Here is a 12,794-nt window from a genome sequence, read left to right as displayed (position 1 = left end):
TTTCTGAAGCAGTTCATGTTTTATTAGGCTCAAAAGCTTTTCTGTCATGGGAAAAGTTGACCTAAAATAAATGCTTCTTTACTCCCTTCAGGTTAATGTTGCTGATACAAGATTCCAAGCCATGTTTACTTCTCCCCTGTTTAATTTGGATCCTTCAGATCCAAATTTCAAAAAGACAAAAGCAGTAGAAAAGATCCTCGAAGAGAAAGCTCGTCGAAGAGAAGAAAAGGAGCAAGACCTAAAGGAGGCAAACAAGGGCATCCAGAACAAGATGGCAAAGAAAGGAGAGGTTGCCAAGAAGGCCATAGATCCTGCCCTATCAATGCTTATAAAGTCTGTCAAACATAAAACCGAAGAGTTTCAGGCACGGAAAAAGCAGAAATTCAAATAACTGAACTTGGATTTTACTCAGCCTTTGCTTTAGTCCAGGCCCTGCTAACTGGAGACATCTACTGTGGCCTGCTCGAATTCCTGTCCACCTGAAATGTCCTGAAAATTCATGTAACTTATGTTGGTGAATTGTGAACTGTTCAGAGTAATAATAACTCTTTTCTTATGCCACAACAAATACTGTTTTGCACATATGGAAGGAAATGATGGTTTTGGGGTGGTTTGTTTTGTATCATGTCATCTCTTAAAAATAATAGAAGCGCTGAAGATGGCTAAAAACATCGTAATTATGGGTTTATCTATAAATAATAAAAAACATTCTGCAGAGGTTTATTGCTGAAACTAAGTGGTTTTAAAGTTTTTAATGCCACAGAAGTCTGTAAAACATACCTGTCCTGATAAAGAAGGTAATAATATAACTACAAATGGAAGAAATTTTGTATACAAGTTTTTTGTAGATTTTTAAAAGATTGCATAAATGCTTTATTCATTTCTCCTTTGAATACTTGAAGGTCATAGAACTAATTCATGGGAATATTGCCATTTAGAAGTATTTCATTGACATACTTTCAAAATAAATATTTTAAATTGGCCCAAAAGAATTTTGTGTACTAGCTGTGTTTTTTCTTTCACGCCTAAATGAAATTAGATCAAAATAAACTTTGCTATTGTTATTACATTTCCATGAATATAATACTTATGCAAAGTCTTCCAGCGTTGCAAGTCTTAAATAAAAGGGGGGGGGGGTTGGGGAAGGGGAAAGGAAAAAAATCAAAGGCAGATCTAGATGATACAATTTTAGAAAACATGTTCTTTCTCTCCACTACTATTTCTATAAACTATGCATTACTTAAAGATTTTGTTATACTGACAAACAGCTAAATAAAGATTATATCTGAATACTTATGATCAGTGCAAAAACTAATATATATATGCAAAAGCCAATATCCTGTTGCAGTCCTCTTTTTTTTAACAACACCCTCTTTTTCTCTCTAATCAGTCTTCCTACCTCAAATGTACCTATTGCCATTTGAGAAGAAAAAAGTACTTTGAGGAATCTCCTTGGTTCAGTTCAGTGCTGTCAAGAATAACAAGGGCTTGAAATAAAACAAAAAAAAAGGCAACTTGGATTTGGACCTCAGGTTAAAATCTGTGAAAGAAAGCCAAAGATTTCCTGAGGGTTTGTGGAGTGCGTGTTATTTCCTTGTAGTTTTGTCCAACAAAATAGGAAGCACCTGGTAATGTGGAAGACAAAAGCTGCTCTCCAAAAGCCACATAGTTTTGTGTGCCAAAAACTTGTGTTGAAAAAGACTTGCATTTGTTCCTGACATATTTTGCATTGTTAAAAGAAATGTAAGGCTGGTCTTTGAAAAAAGAAGTCGATACAAAAGTGGAAGCACATTTTTATTGGGAAAAAAGCCATAGAAAGGTTTTCGGTGACTATTAGGCAGGAGCCTTCTGAATTCCTGGGGGAGATCCTGTGTAGGGCAATGAGGATGTGGTGGAGATGGAATAAAGTCTGGGGGTGAAAAAGTTTCCAGATGTCGCTATCCACAGCAGGGGGGTTTGGATTAGATGTTCTTTAAAAGCTCCATCCAGCCCAAAATATTACATGGTTCTACAATTCTTTGTTGGTTCTCAGCAGTGCAGTGCAAGTTCCTGCTAATGTTTAATACACAATACAACCTGTGCTCACCACAAACATGAAAGCAAATGACACTTCTCTTGATGAAAGCAATCTGTTGCTAGTTATTATTTGCTATGAAATGGATTTTGGCTAGTGGATGAAGCTGGTGTTATTAGGAAGCCCTATGTGTATTTTATGATTAGCTTTTTGCAACTATTAAAATGAGTATTATATGTGTTACATTAGAAAGTTATGTTGTATTAATTTTCTTAAGTAGTGTGTTCAATATAGTTTTAGGTTATAACAAAAGGTTAAAATAGAAACTATGCTATGTAAAATACTTTTTTTAAAGAGAGGACTCGCACTGAGACAGCAGCTACAGGACACCTAAATCTTTCAGAGAAAAAGAATTTATTGTTCCCTTATAGAGTTCTTCCCTCCTCACTCAGCCCTGAAGACACCATCAGGATTCAGAGGAAGAAGTTGACACTGACCAGACAGAATCCTGTGTTTGAATGGAATTTATGTATCATGGATGACGTGTGTGAATATGCAACAGACTGTTGCTTTTAAGGGTTAATCCTCTGTTAATGTGGGTCCTTTTTCGGGCTTATTTTGCCCAAAAAGAGATACCCAGACTGTCCATAACACTTTGTTTCTGTGGTCTCATATTGTCCTAATCCCAATTGTCCAAATTATTATTACTCTAATTATATTCCTATTTTTATACACATTTTATTACTATTAAACTTTTAAAATTTTTTTTTTAAATGATTGGCATTTTTCACACTGCAGAAATACAATTTGTCAAAATTCCCTTTAAAACTCAAGTCTGGCAGGCGAGCTCCCACTGGCTGCCGGCTGGCAATGAAGGCCGTGGCCCACAGGGCAGAGCCATGAGGTGGCCGTGCACAGGCTCTCCAAGTGATGTCATGAGCCGCTGAGGGTGACGTCACGGGCCAGAATGAAATTGGTGTTATTAGGAAGTTCTATAGTAAGTGCAGAAATGTAATTTGTCAAAATTCCCTTTAAAAATTCAAGTCTGGCAGCTGAGCTCCTGCCAGCTGCTGGCTGGCAAGTCCACGGCTCACGGGGCAGTGCCATGAAGCGGCCGCACACAGGCTCTCCGTGTGATGTCACAGGGTGCAGCAGGTGACATCACGGGCCAGAATGAGATTGGTGTTATTAGGAAATCCTATGGTAAGTGCTGCAGAAATATAGTTTGTCAAAATTCCCTTTAAAAACTCAAGTCTGGCGGGCAAGCTCCAGCTGGCTGTTGGCTGGCTACGAAGTCTGCAGCCCATGGAGCAGCTCAGGGCCCCAGACAGCCTCATGAAGCGGCCGCACACAGGCTCTCCATGTGATGTCAGAGGCTGCAGCAGGAGATGTCATGGGCCAGAATGAAATTGGTGTTATTAGGAAGTGCAGAAATGTAATTTGTCAAAATTCCCTTTAAAAATTCAAGTCTGGCAGCTGAGCTCCTGCCAGCTGCTGGCTGGCAAGTCCACAGCTCACGGGGCAGTGCCATGAAGCGGCCGCACACAGGCTCTCCGTGTGATGTCACAGGGTGCAGCAGGTGACATCACGGGCCAGAATGAGATTGGTGTTATTAGGAAATCCTATGGTAAGTGCTGCAGAAAAATAATTTGTCAAAATTCCCTTTAAAAACTTAAGTCTGGCGGGCGAGCTCTCACCAGCTGCTGGCTGGCAAAGAAGCCGACAGCCCATGGGGCAGCTCAGGGCCCCGGGCAGCCTCATGAAGCGGCCGCACACAGGCTCTCCACGTGACGTCAGAGGCCGCAGCAGGTGACATTATGGGTCAGAATGAAATTGGTGTTATTAGGAAGTCCTATAGTAAGTGCAGAAATATAATTTATCAAAATTCCCTTTAAAAACTCAAGTCTGGCGGGCGAGCTCTCACCGGCTGCCGGCTGGGAACGACATCCGCGGCCCCCAGGGCAGCTCAGGGCCCTGGGCAGTGCCATGAGGCGGCCCGCGTGCACGCTCTCCGGGTGACGTCACGGGCCAGAATGAGACTGGTGTTATTAGGAAGTCCTATAGTAAGTGCAGAAATATAATTTGTCAAAATTCCCTTTAAAAACTTAAGTCTGGCGGAGAAGCTCCCGCCGGCTGGGAAGGAAGCCCGTGACCCACGGGGCAGCTCTGGGACCTGACGGCAGCGCCATGAGGCGGCCCGCGCGCGCACGCTCTCCGGATGACGTCACGGGCCGCTGCGGGTGACGTCACGGGCCAGGCGGCGCCGCGGGGCTGCTCGGTCCGCCCGGGTCAGGCCTCGCTGTAAAAGCTGAACCCGCTCGGGAACAAACTGTGCCGTGCTGCTGCTGTGTCCGCCACACGGACACCGGAGCGTCGGCCCGGTCCGCCCCTGCATTCCGATCGCTCCGCGGCCGCTCCTGCGGGGTCCCCCGGGCTGGGCGGCTCCTGATGCCTCCCTGTGACCCGCCCGTGTGTTTGTGTTTCTCCCGGCGCCTGCTTGGCATTCAGAGTTACTTTTGCAGTGCAGTCAGGGCTTTGGGCAGCTTCCAGGTTGAAGGAGAGCAGGTTGCTCAGAGCTCCATCCAGCCTGGCCTTGAACGCTTCCAGGGATGGGGCATCTGCAACTTCTCTGGGCAACCTGTGCCAGTGTCCCAGCACCTTCACAGCTCGGAACTTCCTCCTAATATCTAATCTGAACCTACTCTCTCTCAGTTTGAAGCCATTCCCCCTTGTCCTGTCACTCCATGCTCCAGGGAATAGTCCTTCTGCATCTTTCTTGTAGGCTCCATTCAGGTACTGAAGGCCACAGTAAGGTCACCCCTGAGCCCTCTCTTCTCCAGGCTGAGCAACCCCAAATCTCTCAGCCTTTCCTCAAGGAAAGCTGCTCCATCCCTCTGATCATCTCTGGCCTCACTCCAACAGCTCTGTGTCCTTCCTGTGCTTGACCCCAGATCTGCATTATTATTAAAATAGTTTATTTAGAAAGACACCTTTTATTAGTAGTGACTAAATTCGTTGTCAGAGAAGTACCATAGAAATTTTATCTTCAAAAATTGTAGTTTGGCTGAAGCAGGTGATTTTCTGACAGCTTGTTTGTAGAGAATGAATGACACTGTTCACTGTTGCAAGAACCAGCGTAATATGGTTAATATGACAAGCTACATACTGGGCTTACTCCTAGGAAAACAAAACTGAGGAGTTAAAATCTACTTCATCTAGAGGAGTCAGGATAATCTTTCGCATAATATATATCCTTTCACTTCTCAGGTGCAGCTTGAGCAAGAGATTAAATGAATTCTGCAAACAGAACAACCTTGTCTTGATGTAAAAAAAGCTTTCGAGTTTCAGCTTTAAAAGGCTGAGCTTTGCAAATGAGAATTTGAGATGTCAGCTAAAATAAATTTACAGTATAACTAAAGCTATAAGGACATCTGGACTCATTTCATGGTTCTATGAAGAAGAAGAGCAATGGGCTGGAAGTGTGGAGGCACTTTGGGAACAGTGGACTGTGTGGACTGGGATAAGGAAGTGTCTCACACATACACAGCTGGTTCCCAGGACTGATGATCGTGACCATCAGAGAAGGTATCATGGAAATGGGCTTCCTTTACAGCTGTCCTTGATCCTGGGAAGGCAGCTTCAGAAAACAATGTGCTGTCTACACCACCTCTACAACAGAGTGGACAGAAATGAATGAAAACTTATTATCTCTAACAGAACAAAATAGTTAAATGCTCATTGAAGCAGAAGGATGAAAAAGTCATATTTCTAGATATATATGTATCCTACATATCGATATGTGTATATTGTATACTGTATATTGTATTATATAGTGCATACTGTGTTATATATGTGTAGTGATATCATACATATGTACATTGCATATTAATATATGTATATTGCCTGCTGTGTGATATATACCTGCATTGTATCTACACATTTATTTATTTATTTTTATTGCATATTGGATGATGTATATGTATATTGATAAACTGTATCTGCCTATTGATAGAAATATGTGTATTGATATGATACATGGGTATGTAGCATATTTATGGATTTGTATGATATATCACACATATATTGCATATTATATGATATATATATCTATATGATATATATGTATATTGCATAGATATAGAGGTACATTGCATATTCTGTGATATGCATATTGATTATATATGGATAGGATATATACGCATATTAAAAGGAGATATATGTATATTGCCCTGGGGCTCACAGTAACACCGCCGGAGGTTACTATCCACCCCGCTGAGACACAGATGGCATCTCTGGGGCCGCGCTGTTTTGCCCGGAGCCGTGCCTGGCACCGATCGTGCAGCGGGATCGGAGCGCGAGCACTGTCCCGGGCCTGGCCCCGCCACGCCCCCCGGCGCGCCATTGGCCCTGCCGGACGCCAATCAACAGCGCCGCCACTTCCGGCCGCGGGGCGTGGCCCGGCCAATGGGCGCGGGGCGGGGGCGGGACGCCTCACGCTCACCGAGGCAACGGGCGGGCGAGCGGGCGGTCCCGGATGGCGGCGGTGCAGGGTGAGTGCGGTGCCGCCGCGGGGCTGTCCCGACCCGCCGCTCCCGCCTCTCCCGCCTCTCCCGGCACGGCCTCTCTGCCCGCGGGGCTGCGCGGGCCGGGAGCGGACCTGGGGCGGGCCGTGCCGGTAGGCGGCCGCGCTCGGGCTCGGGCGGTCCGCGCGTCCGCCGGCGGGGCTGCCCCGGGTGACGTCACTGCCCGCGTGACGTCACGGGCTGGGCGGCGGGAGTGGCGCGCCGCCGGGATCGGGATGGAGGCGCGGGAGCGGCTCCCGGCCCGTCTGCGGCGGCACCCGGCCGGGAGGGGCTGCCTCGCCCCGACCCGACCCTCGCGCGTGTCTGTGTTTCTCCCAGCGCCCGTTTAGGAGTCCGAGTGCCTTTTGCAGTGCAGTCAGGGCTGTTTTGGTTAAATCGTTTTGGTTGTTGTTCTCCAGCAGTCACGCTGTTGTGTGTTCTTCCACCGTTCCTGGTGCTGTGCGGGTGGGGAGCAGGAAATGGGTAGCAAGGAGGAAACAAGTCAAGAGCGGTGCAAGTATGACAGTCCAGGAGGGAGAACTGATAAATCCTAGAAGAGGCTTGAAAGGGAAAAGTTGGGTCCGCTGGGAGCTTAGCAAGTGGAAGCAGCAGGTTTGTGAATGAAATGTAAAAGGACTTGAAGAGCAGTTCGAGATGGGAAGTGTTTGAGAAAATTGCGTTGGTGTGGAGGAAGTGTTACAAACGGAAGCAAACGAGAGAGATGGGTTGCCTGTGTGTTCTCTGTAGAAATAAACACATCCTTAGATCCAGCTCCATGCAAAGGCCTAGTTAAGATTGTCAGCCTGCAGCTACACTTGGTAGTAAGTCTTCAAGTGACATCTCCATACTTATTTAAAAAAGCTATTTTATCATCATTATTGCTTTCCCTACTACCACACTATTTCTTCCATTTCTGGGAGAGTTTAAATTCCTTACTTGCTCCTCTGTGTCTTTACTGAAGTCTCTGCTGTGCCCTTGTTGAAGCAGTGACTTTCTGTAGGATGTTGCAAGATGCAGCAAAGAGGACCAATGGCTGCTGGAGCCATCTTTACTATTATTGGTAAAAAGGAAGTAAATACAGTGATGAATACTTAGCTCTGAAATTTTTTCAAGTGGCCATTACAACTGGATGTAATCCATATACACTTTCTCTCTATAGAGCCTGTGTATTATAGTGGCCTTTTGTTTTGTACCAGGACATATATAATTATAACAATAAGTTCATATTTAATTTTGAAAAGTTAATTTATGAGTGTATGAAGATTAGTAGGTATATTTAGTATTTAGGAAGGAATTAAGGTGAATAAATAACTTCCTGCAGAGCTGTGCTGATTCTTCTTATCAAAAGAATAGTTATGGCAAACTAGCCAGTTTGTTCTGTGGCAGTGCTGAATTGTGCTAAAGGTCTTTTACATACTTTGGGCCATTTAAGTGGAGTGGTATTTAGTTGCTGGAGTAAGCCATATAGCATTTGAAGAGTCAGTGGTGTAAGTCTTATGCATTAAACATCTCATTTTTCCTCTTCTGTTCACCTTCCAGTGTTCCTGGGTTACAAAGTCCTTTTTGAGATGGTAGGAGTGATAGATGTTATACTGGAATATAGAGGTGGAGAGTCAGGGAATGGTTTGGGTTTGAAAGGACCTTAAAATTCATCTAGTTATTAATATATAAGCTATCTTAATATATTACAGAGATTTTTCTCCATTTCTGCATTTGCACTACATGCTCTTCACTTCCTTAAGTAATTCAGTGTTTGGAATGTCTCTGTTTTACCTTCTGAGCCAAACAAATGGTTTTGTGTCAGGAGTAACATGTAGTAAGCAGCAGTAAATACAGACAGTTTGTTTGGCAACTCCTGATAAATACATCATTCTGTATTGTTATTTTTTGTTTCATGTACTAGACAATACTGACAAAATTTCCATTAGCTTTCTATAAACATTAATTTCCTTAGCACCTTGAGGGTAACCATCAAAACCAATAGAGTTACTAAATTATTGGAGTTTGACTTAAGCATGTTGAGGTTCACTAGTAGCCATGGTAGCTCTGCTTACCCAGACAAACATTATTTGAGTGTTTTAGGCTTACTTGGTTTTGTTTCAGAAATAATTTGTCATTAAAAAAAACCTAATATTTTTTTCTTTTCCTGCTGCAAATTAGTGGGGAATTATAAGGAGATGGGATGAAACAGTATAGAAGAATTGGAGTTCATGATAGGATCTTAAACAGGTGTTCCCTGCATAGAAAGGAAAAGGTGTGGTGTTTTAAAGGGTTAGTCATGTGCCAGTTAGATGTGATGGGTGGAGAAATTAGTTGTATTGTTGGAGAACAGGACACCATGGAAAGCAAAACTTATATTAACAGTTCCTTCCAGTGTCTGGCATGATCATTAGGGTCAAGTTATGTTGGAGTGAAAAGGCTGCTTTCAGCTTGCAGCATGAGCTTTGATTATTTTTGGTCTCATTAATGCTGTTGGCTGGGGAAGAGGCAGCACTTGGAAACCCTGCTTTGGAGAGGTGTATTCCCCTTGGTTCAAACTTCTCTCCCAAAAGTTCTTTGGGAGGTTATTTGTGTGAAATTCATCTCTTGAAGTCAGTGTCTAACATATATATCTGATCTGGTTTTAGGATGATTTCTCTCCAGAGTTTATTTTTGAATGGAAGTGTGCTCCTTCCCAGTAGAAGATGGTGATCCTAATGTATGACCATGGAGAAAGGGATAAGTTCAGTAGAAGTGTTACCTTCCAAATCATCTCAGGTTACAGCTGTAAAAGTGGTGGTCAAAGAGCCCGAAACAAAGCAAACCCAAAGAGGGAAACGAGTGGGATTTGTGCTTGTCCATGCAGGTAAGATGTGGAAGCAGAACAGCTGGAATGGAAATAATGCATATTTTGATATCAAACTAGATAGCAACAAAAATTTTATAGTGGCTTTGGACTGCTAGTGTGCTAATAAAGTGACATTTACTCTGTGTTCACATCTCAGAATGAGGAGTTTGATTGGAAGTTGCACTGGAGGCTCTCAATCAGTATGTTGTTATTTGGGTGTTCTGGATGGTATTTTTGTTCTGCTTGACAAAGAAAACCCCTAAATGTAAATTATTATAAAACATGGGGTTCTGTACTTGTCTGCTAAGCTTGGCAAACCTACGAAATGAGGGAGATATTTCAGTCTGTTTCTTTACCTATGGAAGGGTCAATTACAGTCCTTTCACTGCTGATGCTTTCTTGTCTAGCTTGCCCTTGAGGTCAGTCCAGTTAAGACCTTCTGAAATGTCTTGGGCTGTTTGTTGCAGAACTCTTTTTACCCTTCTGACATTTTTTTCTTCTGAGTCTATTTTTCTGATCTTGTTCATGTTTAAGTGAGTTACCATTTGTTCTTTCCCACATGTAATGAAGGGCTCCTCTACTCAGATCTGATACAAAAATTATGTATTGTGTGTCTTGCTCATAAATTCTTCTTTCATAGGTTCTTTATTAAATACTATGAATAATGAAATTAACAATGCTTGTATCTGGGTGTATATTTGTTTTGAGCATCTCTGTGAGTACATGAGGTGAAACAGAGCAAAGTGGCCTGGTCATTCCTAAAATATTTGAAAAGCCAACATGTCACTTGCTTTATAAAATCATTAAGGTTAAGAAAACAGCCCCAGACCTTAAACAATTTATTCTGGGTTGATATTTGATGACCCTGGTATTCTATTTTAAGGGGCAAATGAAATTGCTTAATATAGTGTCCTTTGCTGGGTCACTTTGGTGTTAGTGTTAAAACTTATTTTGTTAGAGTTTCTCAAAACTAATATTTCTAAAGGTGAGCAAAGGGTAATTGAGATGAATACATGCACTCTTGTTTTTCTGATGCTGCATTTAGTTGAATGGTGACATTGATAAACTTTTCAGGTATGGATATAGGGGCAGTGGCTTCAGAATGGGGCAGAATGTTCAATACAGTGGGATAGATACAAAGACTGAGAATAAGAAAAAGGTGAAAAATCTGAATTATCTTCATTTGAAGGAACTCCTTGTTCCTAAGTCAGGAGTAAAAAGCTCTAAAAACATAGCATAAACATGAGAAAATAAGCAGAATTGTGGAAGAAAGGAAATCAGAGTTTGACTTAAAACTGAGGGTTTTGCTCCATAATGGACAGTAAGGAAAAAAGCTATGCTGGAAATCCTCCAAGAATGAGTGAAATTGGAATCTCTTGGAAGGTTTTTACAGGAAGAGATTGATGCTGATATTTATACCTGCATGCTTCTGGATATATGATCTGTATCCTGTATTTTACTGAGTGTGTTTGATTCTGTGTTGGAATGCATAAAGTTGTCAATCATTGACAGAAAAAGGAAATGCCAATGTAATCCAGAGTAAGGAACACTGTATCTGCCTGTGTCTTAAATCTCTATGTGAACTACAGGCTGGAGTTTGCCAGGTACTATAATATGTTTTCCTTTTGTTTCAATTGCAGGTGCAGGTTATCACTCTGAATCCAAAGCTAAAGAGTACAAGCATGTGTGCAAAAGAGCCTGCCAGAAGGTATGTGTCACCAGCTCCACAATCCTGATCTGGGTACACAAGAAATGTCTGGACTTGGCTTCTTGAACTCTATGTGTTTATAGAAGGAAATGAGGGAGAACAGAGCAGAAACAGTTAAGATGATAGAGAGACAGGACAGTGTGTGGCCATGAGATACATCAGCATTCTCATCAGTGCTGGTAAATAGCAGACACCAAATGAGCAGTGGGAGAGCAAGAGAAGGTCACAGTGGTACCTACAAGGAGTATTCCTACAGCTTCCTGCTCTTCTGGGGTTTCTGGAGCTAAGTAGGGTGTCTGTATATTGATTTCTTCCATGTCCACTCTTTAGAGTTTAAATAAACTCTAGCATCCAGGTTGCTCTGGGTTTCTATAATTATTTTATTCTTGATGGCTCTTACCCTCTTAATAGGAAGGGAGGTAAAAACAGGAAAAAACAAAAACAAAAAAAAAAAAAAAAAATCAAAGTTGGAAACAGAAATGGCAAGACTTTCATTTCCATTGAAATTAATATGTTTTCATCTCTTCCAAGAACTTTGCTTTGGAACTGGCAAGTCCTGTCTTTTAAGTGTTGAATGAGTAGCTGGAAGACCTCTCTCTAAAATTTTTAATGTCTTTTGCTTTCTCCAGGGAGAAGGAGCTTGGGAGCTTGGCAGGATTTTTGAAGAGTCTCAGAGTTGGTCTCTGATAATTATCACTTTGTGTTACAGTTTGTTGCTCAATCCTAATACCAATCTAATTTTGTAATGAGAGCCCTCGCAAATCATCCAAACTTAACGCTGGCTTTTTTAGCCTTGGTGAAAGTCATTTTCCAGCTAGTTATGTGAAATCTGCTGTTGAATTCAAGTCCAATTTGAGATTCTGTGTAGCTACTCTTGAGCTGAGTAGCCAACATCAATAACTTCTGTGAAGAACAAAAAATTTCAGGTTTGTCTTGCAGCCAGAGTTGTTTTCTGGGGTTCCCTGAGAAAGTTTGACTGTAAGGTCTTGTTCACTATGGATCTAATAAATACTGTTAGGCTCTACAAGTTCACTGTTGTGTGTGTATGTAATTTGAAGGTAACACTATCTTACATGATTTGTGCTGGCTTTTAGATGAGGTGGTGAAGTTCTCTTCAATTTTATGATAATTGCTATATGTGGTACTAGAAATTGTTGAATCTTGGAAGGAAAAGTTGAAACTTGTTGACTGAAACATTTGGTGTTTGAGGACATGAAGTATGAGAAGTTATTTTGATAGAAATTTGTCTATGCAGAAATCTGCTACTAAATGCAGTGTCACAGTGTCATAGTATAGTAAAATCATATCTTCAGATCTGCCCTCATATGGTTCATACTGACTTTTTCCAGTGCCTCTTGTTCTTACACCCTCTTACATTTTCAACTAATTTGGTGAAGATTTTATTTTGTACAGGAGTAGGAAAATGTAGAGCTCAGTCACAAAATAGTAGAATTTCCTAATCATCAGCTAAAACTTGTGTTTTACAGGCAATTGAAAAGCTACAGGCTGGTGCCCTTGCAACAGATGCAGTGACTGCAGCACTTATAGAATTAGAGGTACGAATTTCTGACTAGTAGTAAATATACCTCTTGGGTGAATCTTGCCAGACCTTTCTGTAGGGGGGGTATTAAATGGGCTCATGTGCATTTGTTTTTGTGCTACTGATTTTATCTTTTGCTTTTT

At 42.1% G+C, this 12,794-nt stretch overlaps 2 protein-coding genes across 5 annotated transcripts in view; both read left to right on the top strand.

The window, feature by feature from the left end:
* The window catches only part of ESF1 (ESF1 nucleolar pre-rRNA processing protein homolog), a 30,592-nt gene extending 29,600 nt beyond the window's left edge, over nt 1-992 (top strand). For both annotated transcript variants that reach the window (XM_059840660.1, XM_059840661.1), the window contains exon 14: nt 92-992. In XM_059840660.1, coding sequence (XP_059696643.1) covers nt 92-391 — 300 coding nt within the window. In that variant the 3' untranslated portion in view covers nt 392-992. The remainder of the gene's footprint in view (nt 1-91) is intronic.
* A 5,496-nt stretch (nt 993-6,488) lies between these two features.
* The window catches only part of TASP1 (taspase 1), a 107,088-nt gene continuing 100,782 nt past the window's right edge, over nt 6,489-12,794 (top strand). For all 3 annotated transcript variants that reach the window (XR_009485657.1, XM_059840659.1, XM_059840658.1), the window contains exons 1-4: nt 6,489-6,564; nt 9,204-9,421; nt 11,044-11,111; nt 12,599-12,667. Coding sequence is in view for 2 of the 3 variants with exons in the window: in XM_059840659.1 (XP_059696642.1) it covers nt 9,277-9,421; nt 11,044-11,111; nt 12,599-12,667 (282 nt within the window). In the remaining variant the exon portion in view is untranslated. The remainder of the gene's footprint in view (nt 6,565-9,203; nt 9,422-11,043; nt 11,112-12,598; nt 12,668-12,794) is intronic.

Source organism: Haemorhous mexicanus, chromosome 3, assembly GCF_027477595.1.
Source record: "Haemorhous mexicanus isolate bHaeMex1 chromosome 3, bHaeMex1.pri, whole genome shotgun sequence".
Taxonomy (NCBI): Eukaryota; Metazoa; Chordata; class Aves; order Passeriformes; family Fringillidae; genus Haemorhous; species Haemorhous mexicanus.
Note: the sequence above shows the minus strand (reverse complement) of the source record. Positions and strands in the feature narration are given on the sequence as shown.